Here is a 24,736-nt window from a genome sequence, read left to right on the forward strand (position 1 = left end):
CTGCCCTTGAGCTAAGCACCTGTAAGTATCCAATAACCAAAGAAAACAATTCTCTCTTGCACAACTGACTGTAGTCTCATCTTAATTCCTCCCAATAATGGAAGACATAAAGGTTCATAGCACTTTAGAAATGTGGACAATTATTCTGTTTTGAAACCTGTTTCTCCTCCTTTTGTGTAAACATATCTAGTGCTAAACAAATTTACTTATTTTTTCTCTACTATTTATAAAAGTTATCCATCTACATTATAGAAAAATTGGAAAGCACAAAAAGAAAATAAAAGTCACCTAAATCACCCATAATTTTGCCATCCGGAGAAATCTGGGTATACATATGCATATATGTGAATAGTTTAAAAAAGAAAATTGTGATCACGACCTTATGCACACAGCTTTGTTAGACAAAAAGCGGATGATGATACATGGTACAGAGACAGTATGCCTAATGGTTACTCCTCCTATGTGAACTTGGGAAAATAATGTGCTATTTGCATTATTATGTACTCAACACATACCACATGTTGCTATGTGCCAGAGAGCAAATATGCCAGGCTCCACCATGAGCAGAGGGTCAGGGCTCCTGACAATTGCTTAGGGACGCAACAGAAGCTCTCCATGATTACAACTCAAGTGAAAACCACTGCTCTGAGAAGCATGTCAAACTCAAAGGCTAACACGGGCCAAATAAACGAGGCATGAGGCCTGCGGGCCACGAGTTTGACATGCTTGGTGTACAGCCAAGAAGCTGAGTGAGGGGCAGGACCGTGTGTCTGAACTTCCCAGAGAGGAGGGAGCAGGTGGGTCCAGGACCAGGGAGAAAGAGCAGGTGGAGAGGGCAGGGCAGGCGCACAAAGCTCAGGCCTCTTCGGAAATTGTCATCTTTAGCAACGAGAAGTCATTGAGAGGCTCTAAGAAGGGAAGGTGACAAAATCAGGTTCATTTAAAAATTAAAACCCTGTCTTCAGCATGGACAGCAGCTGTCAGAGCAGGAGAGGATTTGGGAGACTGCAGTGAGCTTATCTAGATGAGGGTGGCAGAGGGTGATGGGAGCCCAGCGCAGGCTGAAGGCAGTGGGAGATAAGGAGGTGGATGTGCGGGACAGACAGGGTGCACCCAGCAGCCCCTGTCAAGTTTCTGTCAACTGACTTATCCAAGAAGGAATGGCCAACATCAAAGCTGAAGCTGGCCAAGGACCAGATGACTCTTCTGTGTAGCAGGTCTCAGGATCGAGTCTCACCAGTATTACATTTTGCCAGCCCTGGGGTGTTAAAGGGTAAGGAATTTGTTAGTTCTTACCTGTATAATGACAATGCAATAAGGCCTTTCGTGATGCAGATCGTTTCAGTATATTAATTTAACACAAATGAATAATTTTATGGCTTCAGTCCTTTTACAATCACTAAAGGTCTGAAGCGGTCTCTTAAAATCTTTTTCAGTTACACTTTATGTAATGTGAGAAATACAGTTGTAACTGTGCTTGTGAGTTTGAGGATTTATCAAAGTTACGTGTATGCCAGATACATACAAAAATGAGAGAAATGCAAATAAGGCAGAAAACAAAAAGTGGTAAATGAGTATCAATAAAGCCAAGAAAAGGAGAGGTCCTTCCAGTGGAAGGACAGGCAACAAAGGAAAGCCTGTGGACTTCACTATATGTCTCAATACATATACCCAACGCCTGACAGATGGGAGGGCAGGTCGCCCCTTCCCTTTGATTGGTCAGTCATTCCAATTAATGGCACTCGTTGAGCCTGTGTGGGGCTCAATGATCTAAAAGGTGTATCCCCTGTTTTCTAAAAACAAAAACACACACAAAACTAAGAGTCCAAAAAGGAAGAACATATTATAAACTTGATAAATTTTTTTCACTGGGCACCAAATACCTATAATGATGACGCAATACCGACAGTCCTTTGGACAATGCTAATAAACAGAACAAGCTCAGCTTCTCCTTTCATGTTTAATTAGCAGTGCCACAGTATTTTCCAGGTAAACACTGTTGAGTTACCTGCTGTGAAAAGTCCACATATTGAAAACCAATGACCAACATGTCCCTCTTCACCTGTGAAGCTGACAGAGCCGTGATCCCATCTACCCTTCCTCTTTCGAAATATACTGCAGTGGTAAGAATTTGCTTTAATAGGATAAATACTGAGTGCAGGTGGTGTTCTCCTGCTTCCTGCGGGAGAGCGAACAAGGTTATCAGGGTTGGCCCCACACTCACAGCCTCGCCTCAGAGACCATATGATAAGCTTTATTCATAACCAACAAGTTCCAAGAACCTCACTGAGAAGACGGTGCCCTATGTTTAACACTACAAAGCTCAATGGCTTATATCATTACAAAAAACATGACCCAAACCCAATGGACAATCCTCCCATGTCCTATGAGGTCACATCTGAACTGTTCAAGTGAGGAAGGCCAGACCCCAAAGGGCTGCTGCCGGCTCCCCATCTTCTAACCTACTTCGGTATAACTAGTAGCGAGAGAGATAACACATGCAACCAATTTGTCATGCACAGGAAAAAAAAATATACTATAAGACTAAAATAGCACCAGATGCTTCACCAGAGCAAACCAGCACAAACAGATCAGGGTCAGATACAGAGAAAGCACAATTGATGGAGCATGGTCTTGGGTTACATTACTTCTGTATGAAAAGACCAAGATTTATAGTCAACACAATGTGAGTGGTGCCTCAAATCCTGTTTTGAATGAGGCCAAAAAGAAATAATGAAGTAATAACTGCATTACTAGAGATTGCACCATATCCAAGATTTATTAAATTACAGGAAAATTCTATTTCATATTTAATGGTGTACACTAAAAATGATCTCTAAAAACTGGCAAGATAAAAGAAACTTAGATACTACTCCTGATGCAGATGATTTCAACAAATTCTTGATATATAGGCAATAATCTTAAGGAGACAGAAAATGTGAATAAAATCAGTCATTCTGCACTCAAATATGCAGTCTCCAACTACATTAATTCAGAAACTGATTACTGAGTCAAAACACTCTCCTGGTCCATTCTTCATTCCTACTGTTTATTTCTACAGCCATTTTACAGTTCCTTAGATTCTCTACTCAAAATATAAAGATGAGTTTAAATTATAATTTTGGCATCACCTTTGCTAGTTATGTTCCCCTTTAATACAAAAGAGGTGAGCAAAGTTTTCCACCCCAAAATATGCCTCTTTGGGACATTGATCATTTTACACTGGTTAATTGTAAGCAACAGCAGATGTGGGAGAAGCTCTGAAAAGCAAGTAGAAGTTACAGCTGTGAAACGATTTTTACATTTTGAAGGGAAGCCTCCATCTGTAAGGGTGTCTCCCTCACAGTACCAGGCCTGCTGTTCACCGTCAGTGCAGAACGCAGGTCTTACATCTACATAATAATCTTACCCTTGTCTACTGTGCTCTTCCTTGTCACCTCCCACAACTGACTCTCCACCTCCAACACCTTCTCTATCTTTAGGTGAAAGTGGTATTTAAGGTGCCGGCTTCCATCATTTTGGTGAGTTACTGCTCCTGGGTTTCTTATCATATATACAGAAGGTATACATGTTATTAAACTTGAATTTGCCTTCTTTCTGCTAAAGTCTCATGTGAATTTGATTATCAGAGCAGTCAGAAGGACCTTGAGATGGAAGGAGTTATTTTTCTGCCCCAACAGTTTCATAAGTGAGATAGTCTTAGGCTTGATACAGAATACTATTTTTACTTAGTCTTTGACCTTAACTCCTAGAATCCCTACATTTTAGTGGCTTTGAAAAAAAAAAAAAGTGATACAATTTCAAAGCCAAGGGTTGGAAGATCTTGTTTACATGGCAAGAAAGCCTTGCATGCTTGTAAATAGAGCTGGGGGGAAAGGGGGAGCTACCCATCAAGTTCACAGCTCCAGCCTTGGATAGGACAGGTCTTCCTCTCTCCAACCTTCATGGTTCTTTTTTTTTTTTTTTTTACAAAGAAGAAGGGAGAGGAATAGAGAGTTAGAAACATCGATCAGCTGCCTCCTGCACACCCCCTACTGGGAATGTGCCCGCAACTAAGGTACATGCCCTTGGCCGGAATTGAACCTGGGACCCTTCAGTCCGCAGGCCAAAGTTCTGTCCACTGAGCCGAACCAGTTAGGGCCAACCCTCATGGTTCTTAACCACCTCTACATCTGCTAGAATATTCATCCTCAAATACCATTCTGACCACTTCAGGTGCCTACTCAAAAATCTACAGTGGTGAATTTCTGCAGGCAAATACAAGTCCTCCTGAATTTCTCACAAAGAGCTTCACCATCTACATAGTCCAGGGGGTACCCAGGTGCAAAACCACATCAGCTTCTCCCTCCCCAAACAGTTAAACTTCTAGCTGAGAAATAGCTACTTACTAGTATAATAGAGATTTTTTCCCCAGACTCCCTTGCAACTGGGTATGCCATGTGATTAAATCTCAGTTAATGGAACGTAGGTGTAAATGTCAGGAGAACCTTCTAGAAGCCTTCTCTTCTAGAGTGGTGTGCCCCCTTTACACCATTTCTCTTCACCCCTTTCTTCATTCTGCTGTCTGGAGTGCAGAGGCTGCCTCTGAACTTGGGATGAGAGCCAGACCCTAGAAATGGTCAGGAAGTGGGCTAGAAGTGTGGCCCTGAGGACTTGACGGAGCACAGCCGGCACACCACACCTGGAAAGCTTGTTCTTCACGGCAGGTGAACAAACTTCTACCTTGTTTAAGCACAGTTGTTTGTGGTTCTTCTGAGCTTAATTCTAATTACTACATTCATCATTTGTCAAGAAACACCATGTGCCAGACACTAAAGTCCTGAAGCACATAAAAGATGCAAGTGTTGAGAAACTTAAAAAGACAAATTAGGACAATGGTCTTCACATATATTAAACAACTGGAGAAATATTAAGGGACCATCTTAACATATCCAATATTTAATAATTGGGTTATCTTCATAGATATCTTTAAAAATAGTCTGGGCCCTTTAGGTTAGAATTTGGATGAACAGAGTAGATATAGATGAGAAACCTCAAGAGGAATCCAAGCAGGGATGAGGCTGAAGGGCCGAAATGTGCTCGTGAGCTGGGTGAGTGAAGAGGTACGTCTGAATAAAGCAAAATACGTGAGGCTGTGCCGGGGCTCATTTTGTGAGCCAACCTGACTGTCCAGGGGATGCTCAGACTGTTATCTCCAGGTGTGTCTGGGAGGTTATTTCCAGATGAGATTAGCATTTGCATCGGAGGACTTAGTCAACGAGGTGACCTCCCCTTTAGGTGGGCTTCCTCAAATCCAGGAGAGCTTGAGTAGAACAAAAGGCAAGGTGGAGGAAGGGAGAATCTGTCCCTCTTTTCCTGCCTTATTGATAGGGCTGGGACATGCCATCTCACCTTCTTCTGCCCTTGAACTGGGTTTTGCCCCATTGGCTCCCCTGGCTCTCAGCCTACAGACTTGAACTGAGTGGCCCACCAGCTCTCCCGGGTCTCCAGCTTGCAGATGGCACAACCTGGGACTTCTTGACCTTCCTCATAATAAATCCCTTACACTCTATGGATCGTCTGTGTGTCCTGTCTTCTGTTTCTCTGGAGGACCCTGACTAACACAGCTGGATGGTTAGAATGAACCAAATGAGGGAGGGCCGTGAGTGCCTGTGGGAAAGGGCAGACAATAATGAGTTCTTGAACAGCAGCGTGACTCAAACAAACATCACAGGATCACTGTTGGAACAGCCAGTCTCCAAGTGCAGACAGGCATCTGACCAGTGGGGGCAGCACAGGGCCTCTCCATCCCCACCCCCTCCCCCAGGCACAGGCTGCAGCCTTACAAAGTTCAACCGCCTCCACCTCCTCTGTGGGCCAGCAACAAAAGCATGACACTCAGCTGGAGATCTCGCTCAAAAGGGCAGGCCTGAGGCAGGCCAAAGGTTAAAATCCCAGAAGTTGAGAGTTTAAAAGAACCTCAGAGACACAACATTCTTAAAGTCACAGATGCAGAAAGCGGGACCCAGAGCAAATAAGCCCAACTTCACGCTGACAGTTCATGAAGGAAACAGGCCCAGAACCCAGTTTCTGGTCTCATTGGGCCTCCCCCTCTTTTTGGAACATGTGTATTAAATGACTATTTTTATGCTTCTGAACAAAGTGACTTTAATAGGATGCCTTAGAAAAAAAAAAGTTTCTTCTTACATTTCCCTTTTGGAAATTTAGAGGGAAATCTGTCTCGGTTCTTCTAGACCCCAAGAAACTTTGTGCTGCCTTCCTGAGCCTTAATCACTAAGATTCAAAGGTGTCTCTCTCCCTCCCCCCCCCTTTCTTTCTCTCTCTCTCTCTCTCTCTCTCTCTCTCTCTCTCTCTCTCTCTCTCTCCCCTAGTTCAGGGAACTACCTGGCTACCAGGTTCTCCCCGAAAAACTCAGAAGGGTGTGCAGACGTCCACTCGGTGTCACCATGTGCTCTAAATCCATCCCCCCACACCCAGAGCTCATTTAAACTACACAAAAACAAATGACAATAAAAACCTTTCCACTTAGCTGTACTGTTATACAGACCCAAAGTCCACCAACTCTGGAGTACCTTTCAATCCAAACACTTAGCCCTGCCAAAATAGGTGTGGTAAACAATGACTCGGCAGAACAATGTGTGCACAGAGATTATCTGCAGTAATGAAGCCAAAGATGAGAACAACTCAAGGGAGTGTGGAAAGTGAACGATTTAAAAAGATTAGGAACAAAATAAGTTGCCTAACCAAATGTTTTCTATCATTTCTAGATGCTGTTTTTCCGAGGAGGCAAAGAATGAAGGGCCTCGAAGCTGGCTGGGTTCTCCAGACTTGCACACAGCCCCCCCACATGGACTCCGTGGAGGGACACCTCTGGATGGCACTGCCGGGGCTGTGCATGCCCCTCGAGCTGAATCCTCAAAGCTCAGGACCAGGCTGGGGAGCATCAGCTCCTTGTCTCACTTTGAAGATTATGGGATGAAACTTACAAGGCCCATCTGTGCGTTCACCCAGCTGGAAACATCTGCAAAGTCCCCGGGCCAGCTGGGTTGTTACCTCAATGGGGAAGCCTCGGCCCTGGCCTTAGAGGTTACAGTCCAGGGGAGAGACAGGCAGGCAGACAAGTAGCAGCTACACACAGCAGCCCCAGGTACAGGAGCCAGCACAGCAGGTGAAGGGATCCACTCGCCCTGGAGCAGGAGGCTGAGAGGGGGTCAGGGAGAGGCTGAGGTGGGAAAGGTTCAGGAGATGTTCGCCAGGTGAGCGGGTGGGGACGTTTTAGCAAAGGAAAGGACACTGCAAAGACCCAGAGGCAGTAACACAGTGGCACCCTGGAGAACTGCAGGTGCTGTGCGTAACCACTTCACAGGGATAAAAATGCATGATGAAGTCCAACTGGAACTTGGAGCAAACACAATGAGTGTGGAGGGTCTGTGGGAGGAGCTGGGCTTAAAAAGGTCTCATACTCCACCAATCACAAGAACCCTACAGGCAGAACAATATTTATAGTAAAGCTCTGTGGTCCTAACTTCCTTTCCCTTAACCTCCTTCTCCCGCCTGGCACGCAGGCCAGAGTGTGCACTCGGCTGCCTTGTCTGCGTGCTCTGGGTTGCACCCCTTTCTTTTTCCCAAATAAGCCCTTCTTGATGACAAAACACCTAGTCGATATTATTTTTCAGTCGACAACTATTTGTTAGTTTTTTTTCACTCTTTGTTACTGGATTAGGGGGAGGCAATTAGAAAGGAGAATTAAGCACATATCACCTCCCATACTTTATAAATCACACTTTCCCATATCACTTATCTAAAGTTACATGAAAGCCCTCGTTAGTCACATATTGGCCCAACCTCACGGCAAGCACTTTCCCCTTTGTGACGCCTGCCTGACCCCACATGGGCTCCCACCTTCCTACACTTCTCCGGTTCCCATGTCATGCTCTAGAACAGCGGTTCTCAACCTGTGGGTCGCGACCCCTTTCACAGGGGTCGCCTAAGACCATCGGAAGACACATATATAATTACATATTGTCTTTGTGATTAATCACTATGCTTTAATTATGTTCAATTTGTAACAATGAAATTGGGGGTCACCACAACATGAGGAACTGTATTAAAGGGTCGCGGCATTAGGAAGGTTGAGAACCACTGCCCTAGAAGGAGTGATGGATTGTTCTCCAGTAGGCATAGCTTCTGTGTCCAGGCAGCCCCGCGCTATGGAAAAAGCACAGGCTGGGAGGGACAGGACCAGGAGCTCAAGGTGCAGCTCTGCCATGTCTTCACAGACACCCAGGAAAGTACTGATCTTTCCGAGTGTCCATTTCCCCAGCATCAACTATCTCCCTCCTCCTAAACTGCACAGAAGAGTAAAAGATATCATTAGAATGCCTGGCATATAACAGCCATTTCAGTAATATCGAGTTCCCTTTTGTCCCTACCCCCACCTGATATTGCCACAAAGAACCTGTACAGACCTGGTACAGTTCCTGACCCGAAATGCTGAAGGCTACATCCAGCACCACACCCTTCTTCCCACCCCACCCACCTTCCTCTTCCTCTATGGATTAAATCAACTGGCCTGATTCTACTGAGGCACAGAACCAAATGACGAGAGTCAACAGAAACAGGTATCATAAGGACAATGACATTTTCTACCGGGGGTCATCTTTAGAGGCCATTAGGATGAGGACAGAGAGATAATGCAGCTGTGAGCTGGAGAGCTGGCAGCTCTGCAGAATGCTATTACAATTCTCTCTCCTTGAAAAAGAGAAGCAAAATTCTTGGTTATTTTTAGAAAAGGTCACATCATAATAACACAAGTATGTGCCAGTTGTGTGGGAAACAGGGAGGAAAAGGGAAATAGGATGGTAACAGAGGACAGGTTGCTTTGTGTTCCTCCACCGGACTGTCCCCTCCCAGCTGAAGGGACGTTTACTGAGCAGCTACTATGTGTCAGGACACAGGGCAGTGAAGGAGGACGTTCGCAGCCAGCAAACAAGAAACAAGCAGACATCGCCTGAAGTGCTAGCAGAGAAATGAAATAGGATGATGATGTAACAGAAAATTCCCCTTTCTGGGAAGCGACACTGAGCTGTGGCCTGAAGGGGGTGGTGACCAAGGGAATGTACACCAGGCAGAGGGAAGGAGCTAAGCAGAGAAATGATAAGTTGTTTCCACCAGATAAAGCTGTTTCGATTTCCTTCCAGGAATTACATTCTTTAATGTCATAATAACATGTCACTCATCATGAAGACTTGAGCGATGGAAGCAGTGGGATCCTGAAGGCTCTGTCAGGACACGTGCTCTGACATGGGAGAGAATCCTTGACATGTACGGCAGGGACTCAAAGACAGAGGGCAGCGAGAGGAAGCTCAGAGGACAGACTTCCTGCAGGGCCCGGAGGTGACACTGAAGTGGAATGAGGGCACTGGCAGACAAGGAGAGAGAGAGAAAGAGAAAGAGAAAGAGAGAGAGAGAGAGAGAGAGAGAGAGAGACCGACCCACAGAGGACAAGGACCCACAACCAGCCAGGGGGTGGGCAGGAGTGGGCCAGCACTAGCTGAGCCCACAGACAGGCGGACTTCACCAGAGCAGGAGCCTCATCAGACTTCCACTCAGAGCAGCCTGTGCGAGCCAGTGATGTAACAGGCCTCCTGAAAGCATGGGCCCTGCTCACACACGCGCAGCACGCATGCAAACAAGCTCTTTCTTAAACAGCACAACACTGACTCTCAGCACCACCCAGGTGCCCTGTGTTAGAAACCTCCGGAGGCCTTGCAGACCCCCAGGTCTTTCTTTCCTTCTAGACCCCCCTGTGAAGAGCTGCCACTGCTCTTTCCTTCACCTTCTAGAAGGCAACACGGGAAATGACAGCAGGTGGGAAGAAAGGCATTATTGGCCCCCTCTTTACCTTCCAAGGATTCTCTTTATGTTCAGATCTTTCCATTCACAACTTCCCTTTGCTTTCTTCCTGGTTCCTACAGAGAACTCTGGATACAGGGAGAAAAATCTCAAAGCAAATGATGGCAACTATGTACAGGTAGGGTGGCTTTTTTCTTTGACAGTTTTGCTAGTGGTCCTCAAAAATGCCTGCGGTCTCACGCCCGTGTCACAGTCAGCAGAGGAGCTCGGACTGGGGAGTCCCATGTCCTGGATTGAAAACTTGGCTTTCAATCCTCACCCACTGTGTCATTTGAGCAATTAACGGAGGCTCCTAAGCCACATTTTTCTTACCTAAAAAGGACACCAGCACCACCACTACCCACCTGAGAGGCCTGTTTTCAGAATTAACAGTACAAATGCAAAGGGGGTTTTATGCGTTTTGGCACACCATCTAGCACACACGGAAAGGCCAACAATGCTCAGTGAGTGTCCACTGCTATCACAAGTAGTATTAGCCCACCGGGGATTTCTACTAGGGAGGGAGTGTGAATGGCAGTTATTAATACTTTCTGCAGAATGTGGGAGGCGGAGGAGTAGGCTGGATATATTTTGTGTCCTGGCCCGTTTTTGTTCAGCTCTGCCACTGAGAAAACAGCAGGCGTGGAAAGACACAGGTAGAAACAGGCACATCCAGGCCGTCGCTGCAGAAGAGACAGAGGCTGCCTGCCCTGCGGGAAAACCACCAGACACAGAAAACCGCTGACGGGGCCTAGAGGAGGTAAACACCGCCCACTTCCCTCCCCGCCATCAATGCTGGTTCAATGTCATTGTTCTGGACATGCCGTCCTCATGGACAGGCCAGAGACCTAATTCTGAGGATGGAAGAACGTGACTTTTTGCCATCATCCCTGAGACGTCAGCTCTCATTAACCAAAGGTCGCTTACCACAAGGTTGCACAGGCCAAATTCTACTGACCTGGCCTCGAACTGACTTCTCCAACCCATGTCTTCAACTCACTTTCCTGTCCCATGTGGAACTTGATAAAAGACACAGGGAGCCAGTTAATAAATACACTTAACGGGATGTTTCCAAGAAAACAAGTTCAAAGGTAATAGGGGGGGAAGCACACACTAAGATTTGGAGAACACCTCTGAGCCACTGCTGTTTAAATCCCCCCTTGAGTCTGCTACCTCTGGCCACTGTCCTGAGCACTTGGACACGGACTGCTGCTGACAACTGTGGCTCATGTTAGCTTAATAAGGCATTATTCGCTGTAGTTGCACTTTTAAGAGAATTTACATGTTAAAGGGGCAGAAAAAAATGTTTCCATGCATTTCCCCTTCTGACAAAAAATACACACCCAAATAATTCAGGAGAGGAGGTGGGAAATCAACCAAGCCTCTCAGGTGTTACAGGTATTAGAGAACTGAACCTGGGAGGACAGACTTGGCTACCTTGTGGGCCTTGTGGTCACTGGTGTGACCGACGTGGGATATAATTATAACACTTAATTTATAAGTAAACTTGAACTTACAGGTGTACCGGTTAATAATGCAGGTTTCTTTCAATAAAAGGAGTTACACATATGTTGATATATATGCTATTTGATATGTATGTTATTTTGTTGTGTTGACAAGCTTCAAAACTTCCTATGTCAAATTTTCTGGAGGTGTTAACATCATAGATATTTTTACGCTTAAAAATGTCAAATTTCATGCCAAAAAAAAAAAGAGCATTTGCGGGAAGTTTTAATTCATTACTTTATTTTGAAGAAAAGTGCTGCTGAACATTATCGTATATTTCAGAAAGCTTATGGTGAACATGCTCCATCTCAAGATACTTGTGAACACTGGTTTAAACGCTTTAAAAGTGATGATTTCGATGTGAAAGACAAAGAACATCCAGGTGAACCGAAAAAGTTTGAAGACCAACAATTACAAGCATTATTAGATGAAAATGCATGTCAAACTCAAAGACAACTTGCAGAAAGATTAAATGTTCAGCAAACAATTACCGATCGTTTACAAGCAATGGGAAAGATTTTAAAGGAAGGAAAATGGGTGCCACATCAACGGAACGAAAGACAAATGGAAAACAGAAAAGTCACCAGTAAAATGTTGCTTCAACGGCACGAAAGAGTCTTTTTTGCATCGAATTGTGACTGGCGATGAAAAGTGGATTTACTTTGAGAATCCCAAATGCACAAAATCATGGATTGATCCAGGCCAACCATCAATATCGACTGCAAGGCCAAATCACTTCAGAAAGAAGACAATGCTCTGCATTTGGTGGGATCAGGAAGGTGTGGTGTATTATGAGCTCCTAAAACCAGGTGAAACGGTTAATACTGATCGCTACCGACAACAAATAATCAATTTGAACCACTCTTTGATCGTAAAATGACCAGAAAGGGCCAGAAGACATGGTAAAGTAATTTTGCTTCATGATAACGCACCATCACACACTTCAAAACCAGTAAAAAAAATGTTAAAAGATCTTGCCTGGGAAGTATTAATCCACCCGCTATATTCACCAGACCTTGCTCCTTTAGATTACCACTTGTTCCGATCGATGGCACATGCATTTTCTGAGCAGCACTTCAAAACATACGAAGAAGTGGGAAATTGGGTCTCTGAATGGTTTGCCTCAAAACAAGAAAAGTTCTATGGGGACGGTATCCATAAATTACCTGAAAGATGGGGGAAATGTGTAGCTAGCGATGGACATTACTTTGAATAAAGCACTTTTGATGTTTCTCTTGAAATTACCGTGTTTTCTTTGATTACAAAATCTGCATTATTAACTGGTACACTTGGTAAAAGATTTCCAAACTTTCCCAAGTGTTTTCACATATATTATTCCTGCCAGTGTTCACAAGTCTGAGGTAGATTCAGGTGGCAGAATGCTCCCAACTTTAGAAGAAAATGATTTAGAGAATTTATCTGACTTGCTCCAACCACCTTGACAATAGATCTAAGATTTAGATCCAGTTTTCTGCACCCCCATCCAATACTTTCCCACAACTGCCTCGTGGGACAGAGGCTGTTCAGACTCCATTAGATACAGAGAGCAGATGGACAGCTGTCAGAGGGGAGGGGGTTGGGGGCTTAAGTGGAAAAGGGGAAGGGATTAAGCAAAAACAAACAAACATCAAAAAACAACTCACAGACACAGACAATAGTACGTGATTTTATCATAGGGAAAGGGGAGGTGGAGGGAGGTAGCAGAAGGTCTAGGGGGCATAAATGGTGATGGAAGGAGTCTTGACTTGGGATGGTGAACATACTACAATATACAGATGATGTATTATAGAATTGCATACCTGAAACCTGTAAATTTTATTAACTGATGTCACCCCAATAAATTAAATTTAAAAAATTTAAAAGGTACTTATTGGTTATGTTTTGTGGTTTGGAGAACTTTTAGAATAACAGATAGCTGCATTAAGGAGAAATGAGCATTATTTACTCCTTGAGTTTCCCACAATGGCCTGCACAGTCTGTGCTCCCTTCAATTTAGAATTTCCATCTACCTTAAAGATACATAAAAATGAAAGTTAGCAATCTCGAGTGTTTGCTTTGAAACAATAAAAAAGCAACTAAAAAAACACAAATTAAAAACCTCTCCTCAAAAGTAGCAAAAAGTTAGCAAAAGAAAAAAAAAATTATGTAGAATCTACAAAAGTGGCCCTGCCCACAGGCTTACCTTACCGGGTGGTGTGTGAGACTGAGTCTGTCACTGTTCACCCATGATGCCTGAGCCACTTAAACACCAGAGTCTCTTTATATTCTCCTCCTATGGATTTCATAATTTCTACTTTTAGTTACCAAACTACATAGGTTAAATAATTTGCAACCGCAGCTTTGTAGTAGTATGAGATTTAGAATATTACCAAACTTCCTTGAGAAAAGCAAAGGCATTTAGGATTTTAGCCCTATATACCACAGCCCTATCAAGGGTAAAGATATATGGTTTTTCAAAATTAAGGACACTGAGTTTCGGACACCCACAGTCTTTTTCCGGATTCCAGGAGCACTGAGGTCCCCCAGGCTCAGAACCACTGGTCTCTGCAAAGTAAGCAGCCATGTTCAATGGACAGTAACAAAAAGTAAGTCCTTACCACAAAAGCTGCTATAAAGACACTGCCTAAGATGATAAAAGCAAAAGAGAGTCTGGAGCCAGCAGCCTTTATGAGGCAGATGATGCTAAGGATCAGCCTAGACACAGATCAAAAGCATCATAACCCCAGGGTCCCCAGAAATGGTCTAGAGCCGTGGTTGGCAAACCGCAGCTCGAGAGAGCCACATGCGGCTCTTTGGCCCCTTGAGTGTGGCTCTTCCACAAAATACCACATGTGGGCATGCACGTACAGTGCGATTGAAACTTCGTGGCCCATGTGCAGAAGTCGGCATTTTGTGGAAGAGCCGGTATTTTGTGGAAGAGCCACACTCAAGGGGCCAAAGAGCCGCATGTGGCTCTCGAGCCGCGGTTTGCCGAGCCGCAGTTTGCCGACCACTGGTAGAGAAACCAATTTCCATCTGCATCATGTAAAGGAGGGGCAACTGGACACAACAGCATTATGCTCATAACATTTTTCAGGAAGATGCCTATTTCACAAATTAAACACCTACTGGCTGTCATCGATTATGCGACGCCTTCTCTCCCTTCACAGCTCTTTCAAAAGCTGAGTCAATGCTGCCGCCTAAATCACAGAAAGAGAAAAGTAAACCACCCTTCTTTCCTGGCCGCACGTGCCTATATTTTCATTTCAATAACTTCCCTTCAATGTTCTATACTCATCAACCCTACTAATAATATAATCATATGACCAGACCCAACTTCATCAGTATAAATTCAAAAACTAGAATTCAGGATTGAAAGAAAAAAACAACTAGTTCAAAATACTTAGGCAGCTAAGTTCATAATCTTGCAGGTTGGTATCAGATAGTAACTCAACACCTGCTGCTACTTAGCTGACCACTAACATTAAGCCCTCTCAGGTGTCTACCGTCCTTTCGAACATGAAAACAGCTTCTAAGGCCATTGTTTCAGGGGACAGAGCCTGTTGTGCAACTAAGAAACTTCACCTACGTTCTTAACTGGGTGAATATAATTTTTTAATAACACTCTCCTGTTTCAATAGCACCTGCCAGATATACACCTTTACTTAAAATCTCATATTAGCACTCAGCTACATTCGATGCTACAGAAAGAAAGCCCATACCCTACCCTGACCCGGCTGATGTAGCAGTCTGCATTTACTGCACGGATCTTGTGCCTGTGACCGTGTTATGCATTTACCAGCATTATTTTGTTTAATTCTTATAATCACCCCATGAAGTTGGCACTATTATCATCTTCCCATTTTACTTTAAATAAGGCATCTGAAGCACAGAGTATAGGCAGCAGACCAGGACCCTCTTCCACCCATCAACTATGCATTTTCTCAACATGAACATAGACATGCATATAATCTATGGTATTCTGAATGATGCCACGGAAACCATGTTGTCCATACGGATGGGTGAATTCATAGGATAAGGAGATCTTGCCCATAGTTAAAAGTTCACTTTAGAGGTAGGAAGCCTCCCCTCCCCCAACAAACCTTCCCTATTTAGGTAAATTAGCGAAAACAGAATATTCTTTAGTTAGGATGTAAAATCTTCATGAATTTCTGGAGCTTTTAAATGATAGAAGGGGAAGGGGAATAGGGGAAGACATCTTCTGGGTTTCTTTGTTTCAAAAGTAGGGATGAGATACTCAGCCGTGGCCTCGTAAAATAATGGAACAGGAGGATGGAGGAAGAAGGAAGAACCCCTGTCAGAGCATCCTGCAGTCCTGTGAAGGAGAAGGTGTGTGTTTAAGATGCAGGAAGCCAGGGGCAGGGATCCTAGGATGGTCCTGCTGGGGTGGGAAGCCAAAGACTAGGACCCTGCCTTAAGCAGAGATGTCACAGAGAGTGACAACAAAGAGCAACGATGGCAAATGGAAGACATTCCCCAAAAAGTGGAATTGGATGTCCTGGGAAAGCTGGTGCTGGGGATTCCAGCTAGAACAGGCTAGTGGGAGTCCTCCCCTCTGCATGCTGCGTTCCTTCTAGTAGGTCAGGGGTTCTCAAACTTTTTAAACAGGGGGCCAGTTCACTGTCCCTCAGACTGTTGTAGGGCCGGACTATAGTTTAAAAAAAAACTATGAACATATTCCTATGCACACTGCACATATCTTATTTTGAAGTAAAAAAACAAAACGGGAACAAAGACAATATTTGTATTTGCATGTGGCCCGCGGGCCGTAGTTTGAGGACCCCTGTAGTAGGTCTACTTCCAAAGTATCAGCCACCTCCCTCCCTCTTCTACCTAAATCCAGCCCTGCTGTAAGCTGATCAAGCCCTTTCCACTCTGGTCCACTGATTTGAGGCCCTATTTACTAGAGCCCACATGTGAGGTTCCCAGGGATACTCCCGATGGCTGAAGACAGCTATGTCACCGTTCCTGTCCACAACATTATTTTCCGTATTCCTGCTTCCTCTGGAGCTCCGGTGTCCTGACAGACATGGAGGCGAAAAGAGCTCACTCAGCAAATACCACATTGACTGATCAGAAGGAAGGTCCCAAAGAGAACAGTGGGACCCAAACTCAAGTCTCAGGGACGCTACTACAGGGAGCACAGTACCAAGTACCAATCGAGAAAAGTACAGTGTATAGCGACTGCTGTAAACTGGGGTTTATTTAAATCACTAGAAACAGCAGTTTCTTGTTATCTCACTATAAGCACTCATTACCAAATATTAGTGATAACTCATTTCCTCAAATTTTACTTGGGAGCTATTCCAGTTTTACTCAAAAAACATTGTATAATTCCCCCTTCCTGCCTCAAAACAATGACATGTTAACAGTAAATGGTTTATAGTAAAGTTTAACAATCTCCTCTTATTATCTTCTTCTGAGAAATGTACCCCTTAAAGTTATGCAAAACACATTTTAGAGCAGGAACTCCTTCCAAACTAGGAATGATTTTTCTCCCCAAGGGGACACTTGTCAAAAACTGGGAACATTTTTGGTTGGCACAATTGGGGGAGGGGTGCTACTGACATCTGGTGGGGGAAGGCGAGGGAGGCCTCCTGTACAGCACAATGTGTAGCTCAGAACCCACAAAAAAAAAAGAAATGATAGATGCTTCATAATATCAAACAGCCTACTAATCTTTTATAGATCTATCCTTTTTAATAGACACGAATAAAGAAAGCACACACTGGATCTTAAAACTACAGAATTACTTATACCATAGGGAGAGGAGAAACAGTTCCAAGTAGACATTTAGTGTCAATTACGCCCGATGTTATGCTCAGGGTGTTTAGTTCAAGAAACTCTAATGGCAAATAAGCTCTGTAGTTCAGCATAAGGGGCAGGAAAAATCAGATGTGACTCCAACAAAAACCACTCCTAACTAAAATAGGACACTATTTTATCTTCTGGCACTCCACCAATTGACAAGTCCATGGTGAAATATCTTACTGATAAACATCAACTCCAATCTTTTTTAAAACAGTTTTTTAAAATTCTCTGCAAAACAAGTCCCTTGATGCAAATTGTAATTCAGCTAAGCCCAGGGCTCCATCTCAGTTATCCCCTCAAACTATGTAAAGAATCCCCATCATTAAACATTCTCTTTTATTGTCTGGGGGGATGAAGGAAGTTAAATGTTAAGATTTATGACTCAGACTCCCCCACGGTGATAAAACACCTCCAACGGTAGCAAAGAAAAGCCCCTAAGAATTTATTGCAAAAATGATCATCTAATACAAAGAATCTTAACAAAAGGATGTTTTCCTTTACGTTAAGCAAAGTTGTTTTACAATGTCCAAAGTTGCTTTAGGATCAAGTCCCACTGGCAGCGTTTTTACTGCTCCGTCCCTCTTCCTTCCTTCCTCAAAGCCAGCCACACACCCACACGCAGTCCCAGGAGTCCAGCTCTGTACCTTGTGGCAAAGTCCTCATCAGGCGCGTTCACAATCACCGGGTGGGTGTGGGTGCGGTCCACACACTCCGACCTCAGAGTCCCCTCTGGAGGAAACCCCACAGCTCACGGGCGGGGGCATCCAACCTGCTCCTTTTAGGAATCCTCTCGGGGAATACCAGAAGTGGACGACCCCGTTCCATATGAAGATCCCGTTTATGCAAACTCAGGGGAAAAAGGGGATCTTTCAACATCCTCCCGCGTAGCTGCGCCCTCTGCCAGGGAAGCCGATCCAAACGCGACTTTGTTTCCCACTAAGTGCTGGGTGGTGCCGCGGTCCTACACGCCCGCGCATGGGCTCCCAAGGCAACGCCTGCCCCGCCACGGCTCCCCCCGCCACAGCGCGGGCCTAGGCGCCTCCGGTCGCACCCAAGTGGGCGCTCCCAGGAGTACATACACCGGCACGCAAACTCAGAGGGCGCAGAAGCGGCGGCTGACCCTGTGTGTGCAGAGACAGGTGTGCACACAGAGACGTGCAGGCGCGGAGACTCTCCCAAGTGTGCAGAACTGGGTGGGCAGGCTCAGGAGCACGCGCACAGCCTCGTACCGCAACCCGGCCGCGCTGCGAACCACAGGTCCCAGCAGGGAACCTCCAAACCCCGGTCCGCGGCGCGTTTCACCAACTCACCTCCTCCAAAAATTTGGTCACATCATACACCTTGTGGTGCAGGATCAGCCAGGTGCTCTTGCTGTGGTTGTGCTTCTGGATCTCCTCCAGGGTGTAGTACTTGACGGCCTTGTCCGACGGCTCGGCCATTTCGGAACACCGCGAGCTTCAGGGCCTGCAGACAGCAGCCACGCCGGGCGGAGCAAAGCGCGTCTCTCCAAGACGGTGCCGGGACATTCCCCCCCCCCGGTCCCGGCGGGCGCCTGGGGCGGGCTAGCGGCACCTCGGAGAGGGCGGCTTGCTGACGGCCTCCGATGATTGGCCAGAATCCGTGTCTCTCAAGGGGCCACCCTCGACTGACACCCTCCACCCAGCGCGCCCCGCCCAAAGCGGGTGTTGATTGGCTGAAGATGCCCTATTGCGCGAAGGGTGGGGCGATGCGGAGCTTTCCTTGCGCCTGCGCAGAAGGAGGAGAGGGAAGCTGGGGGGGCCCCGGGGGTGACTCGGGTGACAGACAGGTACACGTGCGTGGGAAGGACTGACCCGGCGGGGTGGTCCACAGGGGCCAGCGACCGCACGTCAAAATCGCCGCTATTTCCCAATCACGTCAGATCAGCCAGACCGGCGCGTTAATTTCTAACAGTCTCCACGGCGAGTCTCCGGTAACTTGTTAGCGTTCCGTGAGAGAGAAACGAGCCTGGTGGACGTTAAAACACACCGCGCGGTCACTTAGTCTGGGTGGGACAAGGGTACTGCCCAGAACAAACTCACTCTAATTTCGCTTGACCAACCCCTTCCCTCACCCCGCCCTCAAATTGCCCAGTTCTCACAGGAAAAACAAACCCAGCGGAACTGTTCATAAAAAGCTAGGACATTCTGGCCCTGCCAGGTGGCTCGTGGTTGAGCCTCGACCTGTGGGGTCACGGTTCCATTCCTGGTCAGGGCACATGCCCGGGGTTGGGCTCTATCCCCAGTAGGGGGCGTGCACGAGGCAGCCGATCAATGTTTCTCCTTTACTCTCTCTGAAATCAATTAAATATATTTTAAAAACGTTCTGATTATCTTTGTATCTTCTAAGACAAGTACTTGTCCGTTATTGACCACTGGCTAGGCGAGTTCTGGTATTGGCTCATTGTCTTGTCTCAATAGTACAGTGGGGCCTTGACTTACGAGTGTCCCGACTAACGAGTTTTTTGAGATACCAGCTGTCTCTTGGTCGATTTTTTGCATTGAGTTGATAGAGTAATTTGAGTTAACGAGCTCCGTAACGAGCTCAGTCTCCGAACGAATTAAACTCGTAAGTCAAGATCCCACTGTATATGGCTAAGGTGAGTCCTAAATGATGGATAGCACCTGGAATAAAGTCTGGAAGAATACCTCCCAGCAGCCTTATGGGAGGTACATATGAAGATTTACAAATGATTGAGAAAAACAAAGCAGAAAAATGCCATCATATTAAAAAGTCATCTGATATTTATTAAGGCCCTTTTCAGAAATGGTAGTTAATTCCAAAAGAACTTACACAACAGGGTGCACGTGTATGTCATCCTCCCTGGGTCTGAGCACAGTTCTTCCATTTTTAGGTCCTGGATGAATGTCAGTCCCCACTTTCCCCCGCCCCTTATGTCCTCTATAGGAATGCAGGCCATCAAGAAGAAAACATTTTTCCAAACGTCTCAAGCATTTTTTAGCCTTTTTATATAATAGAACACATTGCTTTTCAAATACTGAACCCACCCTGCATCTCAGAAATAAACCCCACTTGTCTATGTTATATAATAATTTTATTTATTAACTAGAGGCCCAGGTGCACAAAATTTGTGCACTCAGGGGGGCAGGGGGTGTCCCTCAGCCCGGCCTGTGCCCTCTTGCAGTCCAGGAGTCCTCTGGGGATGTCCAACTGACAGCTTGGCCTAAGTGAGCAGTTGGACATCCTTAGCACTGCCACAGAAGTGGGAGAGGCTCTTGCCACCACCACTGCACTCGCCAGCCATGAGCCTGGCTTCTGGCTGAGCAGTGCTCCCCCTGTGGGAGTGCACTGACCACCAGGGGGCAGCTCCTGCATTGAGCTTCTGCTCCCCTGGTGGTCAGTGCACATCATATCAATCGGTCGTTCCACTGTTTGGTCGATTTGCATATTGGCCTTTTGTTGTACAGGATGAATTTTATGTTGAGTTTTTGCATCTATATTTATGAGATAGTGTGTAGATTTCTATTTATGCTTTACATTTGTCTGGTTTGGATATAAAAGTAATACTGCTTCATAGACTGAGTTGAGAAGTATTCCCTTTTCTATTTTTCTGGAAGAGATTATGTACAATTGTTGTTATTCCTTAAAAGTTTGGTAAAATTATCCAGTGAAACCATATGGGCCAGCAGATTTCTTTTTTAGGAGGTCTTAAACTATGAGTTTAATGTCCATTAACAGTTATGGAGCTATTCAAATTTTCTGTTTCATTCTAGGTGAGTTGTGGTAGTTTGTGCTTTTTGAGGAAATGGTCCATTTCATCTAAATTGATAAATCTATTTGTATATAGTTGTTCATGGTAGTCTCTTACTATCCTTCGATGTCTGCAGGGTCTGTGGTGATATCCTGGTATTAGTAATTTGTGACTTATCCCATTTTTTGTTGTCAACCTTGCTAGAGATTTGTCAATTTTACTGATCTTTCCAAAGAGCCAGCTTTTCTGCTCTTTGATTTTTTTCTATTGTTTTTCTTTTTTTTCAATGTCCTTGATTTCTGTCTTTATTATATCTTTTTGCTTGCCTTGGGTTTATTTATTTGCTTTTTTCTAGTTTCTTGAGGTGGAAGTTTATTGATTAGAGACTTTTCTTTTTCCTAATGTTTGCATTTAATGTTAAAATTTCCTATATGTTTTAAAAATAGTAAACAAAAATTATACTATTTCCCTAACAGTTGTCAGGACTACTAAATCTCCCCAAGATAAAGCAATGCATCTCTTGAGTGAATGGCTATCTTTAAATTCAATGTCAAGGTTGTTTCAGATTTCAGTCCCATTTTCAAATAACTCTAGAAGTGATGAAAAAGAAAAGGTTGGTGCCAGCGACCTGGATCCTATCAGGTGTGACTTATCAGATGCATAACTATGAGCCAGATGGTTAACTCTTCTAAATCACTGCTTATAACATGCATAGCACAGGGGCTGGCACAGAAAGCAATCAACAGATTTAACTAGTGTTGTTATTATTATTATTATTATTCAACAAAATTTCCTTATTCTAAAACTCGGGTATGAGGAAACATCCTATCTGGCAGGTGCTCCAAGGTGAAGTAAACTTAGGCAAATTTAGAAACAAACAAACCTGGTAAAGGAAGACAAATACTTCCTTTTCCCCTCCAGCAAATGAATTTGTATAAACATTTAGAAAACCAGTTCTACTCCTAAAATTCCTCAGGTAAAAATATACTGTAGAAAGCACTCAGCCTTCTCTTTCATTGTAAGACAAAAATAAGCAAACATTATTTTAAAATTTATTTTCCAATTCCTTCTGCAACTTGTGCACAAGACTTACATGAGCATCCCTTTCCTGCCCATTTTGGTAAATAGTTATATTTGCTATTGTATAGTTACAACCATAGAAAGCTGGTTCTCTCAACAAATGGGTACTTCTACAAAGATGGACTCTAATTCAAATGTCTACATGGATAATTTGCATTATATCCATGTATTTTAAAACTCATGATACCATATGTTATTCTATCCTCCCCAAAATATCTATAGGGTGTCCCAAAAATGTATGCACACACTTTGAATTATAAAGGCAATGTTTATTAACATACATTTCATTTTTTAAATTGAGCTATCAGCTGTTAAAGTGTGTATACATTTATGGGGACACCCTATATATCTCTAGTATATATAGCTTGATTGATTTCTAAACAATTACCCTTCTATTAGCAATAATTTCCAAAATTTTCTCAATTATTAAAATTTTATTCATTTTAAAATTAATCATGTATGAGTTGAAGTTGCTTTTACTCACATATATTTATAACAGACCAGAATGTCAGTTGAGAATCTCTGATCAATCAGAGGCAGAAATGAGGAGCAAAGAGCAATGGATATTATCTGATCACAAACCTGATACAAATGTCTTAAATTCATTGCTGAAGTAAGGTGATTTCCCTCAGTTAACATCAGACAGTAAGTCAATTATGTGTAGGACATCTTATTGTAAATACTTCCTTAAGCACATGTTCCTGCTATATCCATCTTTAAGTAGGAGCAGGTAATTAGGGAGAGTAAATGTTTGATTGTAGGGCATTGTTGCAATACTAAATTTATTTTTTTTAAACTCTTGTCTCCAGCACAAGTAAATAGAACAAGAGTGAAATGGTGTAGATAAGAAAAATTCCAGATATCCTCTTTAACTTTGTAAAGGGTTCAAGGACAGTTCTATGAAATACAGTTGATTGTGTCACCCAAGTCAGAAGCTTGGGAACCATCCATCAGCAAGTCCTATAGGTTTTTCCTCCTAAATACCTCTCTAATCAGTGCTCTCCTGTTTATCCCCACTACCACTGCTCCGGACCTGCTTTTCATGATTACCTGCCTACCTGCTTACAATAGCTTCCAATAGGTTCTTCATGGGGCAGAGGTGTAATGGCCACCTGAACAAGAAGGTATCTTCAGGCCAAAAACCGAAGCAGGCAATGCCATAAAATACAAAAAGATTCAACCCTTATTGAAGATAACATTGGCAAATATGTTCTCGCATGCAGTGGGCTTTCTTGTTGTTTTGTTGATGGTTTCTTTTGCTGTGCAGAAGCTTTTTATTTTGATGTAGTCCCATTTGTTTATTTTCTCCTTAGTCTCTCTTGCCCTAGGATCTGTGTCTGTATAGATATTGCTACGACATATGTCTGCAATTTTGCTGCCTATGGAGTTTTGTAGGGTTTTTATTGTTTCCCGTCTTACATTCAAGTCCTTTAGCCATTTTGAGTTTGTTTTTGTGTATGGTGTAAGTTGGTGATCTAGTTTCACTTTTTTGCATGTATCTGACCAAATTTCACAGCACCATTTATTAAAGAGGCTGTTTGACTCCATTGTATGCTCTTGCCTCCTTTGTCAAATATTAATTGAGTATAATGGCTTGGGTCAATTTCTGGATCCTCTATTGAGCGGTTCTCAACCTGTGGGTCAAGAACATAGGGTTAGGGTTAGGAGGGGGAGGAGGGGGAGGGGAAGGGGAGGGGGAGGGGAGGGAGAGGGGGGAGGGGAGGGGGAGGGGAAGGAGAAGTTTTTTTTCAAAAAACTTTTTATTATATAAAAGTTCAAACATATACAAAAGTAGAGAGGATGTTATGTATAATGCATAAAAGCACAGACAATATAAACCTTCACTCATTTTCAACAATTATTAAAACAGCCAATTTTGTTTCTTCTTTATCACCACCCTTATCTCCCATGGAATCATTCTAAAGCAATTTCCAGTTATATAATTTCATCCATAAATATATATTTCAATTTATATGTCTGAGACATAGATCTTACAAATATTACCAAAGCAATATTCCTGTCTATAAAATAATTAGTACAACTAAATATACAGTTGGTATGCAAATTTCTGTTATAGTTTTTTATCGTTTGTTTATTCAAATAAAGGTTGAAATAAGGCCCATATGTTTCACCTTTTATGTGAATGGAAATGGACTGTTTAGTACTTGGGTGTTTGGTGATGTGAGCATAATTAAAAACTTCAACTATCTTTCATTCTGCATTGTTAAAGCGATTACTGAAGCCAGAGGCTATAAGTTCAATAGCAGAGATATTCAGAACATGAGGCAGTGACCCGTGCTTTTCAGAATGAAAAACAGTTGGCTTTTCCCTTATTTAAATAGATAAGAAAGGCTGGTGAATATCTAGCCCTTTTCCCTATGTGAATGTACCACGTAGGATAAAGACCTTTTCTATAATCTTCAAAGGTTTGTTTTAATAATTCCAATGACTATTCAGTCTATAAATGTTAAGTTTAGGACATTAAATTTGTTGGAATGTTCGTTTGAGAAGACTGTATTTTGTTCACTTACTATTGTAAACTATAGGAGGCTGATTTTGTCATAGGAGGCTGATTTGGCTCACCAACCTTGTGATAATCACTTACAATGATCTCACAACCGTGATTATATGTAACCAAACATATAATTGAGTTTGGATTAACCAAACTCAATCCTTATATGTAAGGATTGAGCACTTTCTTACTGAGTTAGGAGG

General features: G+C 43.7%; 1 protein-coding gene across 1 annotated transcript in view; it reads right to left on the minus strand.

The window, feature by feature from the left end:
* Positions 1–18,747, minus strand: part of CYB5A (cytochrome b5 type A) — a 28,299-nt gene extending 9,552 nt beyond the window's left edge. The window contains exon 1 of the mRNA XM_070420466.1: positions 18,522–18,747. Coding sequence (XP_070276567.1) covers positions 18,522–18,650 — 129 coding nt within the window. The 5' untranslated portion in view covers positions 18,651–18,747. The remainder of the gene's footprint in view (positions 1–18,521) is intronic.
* Positions 18,748–24,736: the final 5,989 nt, after the last annotated feature.

This window comes from Myotis yumanensis, unplaced genomic scaffold (genome assembly GCF_028538775.1).
Source record: "Myotis yumanensis isolate MYYU_CA2020_CCGP unplaced genomic scaffold, mMyoYum1.0.hap1 SCAF_7, whole genome shotgun sequence".
In the NCBI taxonomy this organism is placed as follows: Eukaryota; Metazoa; Chordata; class Mammalia; order Chiroptera; family Vespertilionidae; genus Myotis; species Myotis yumanensis.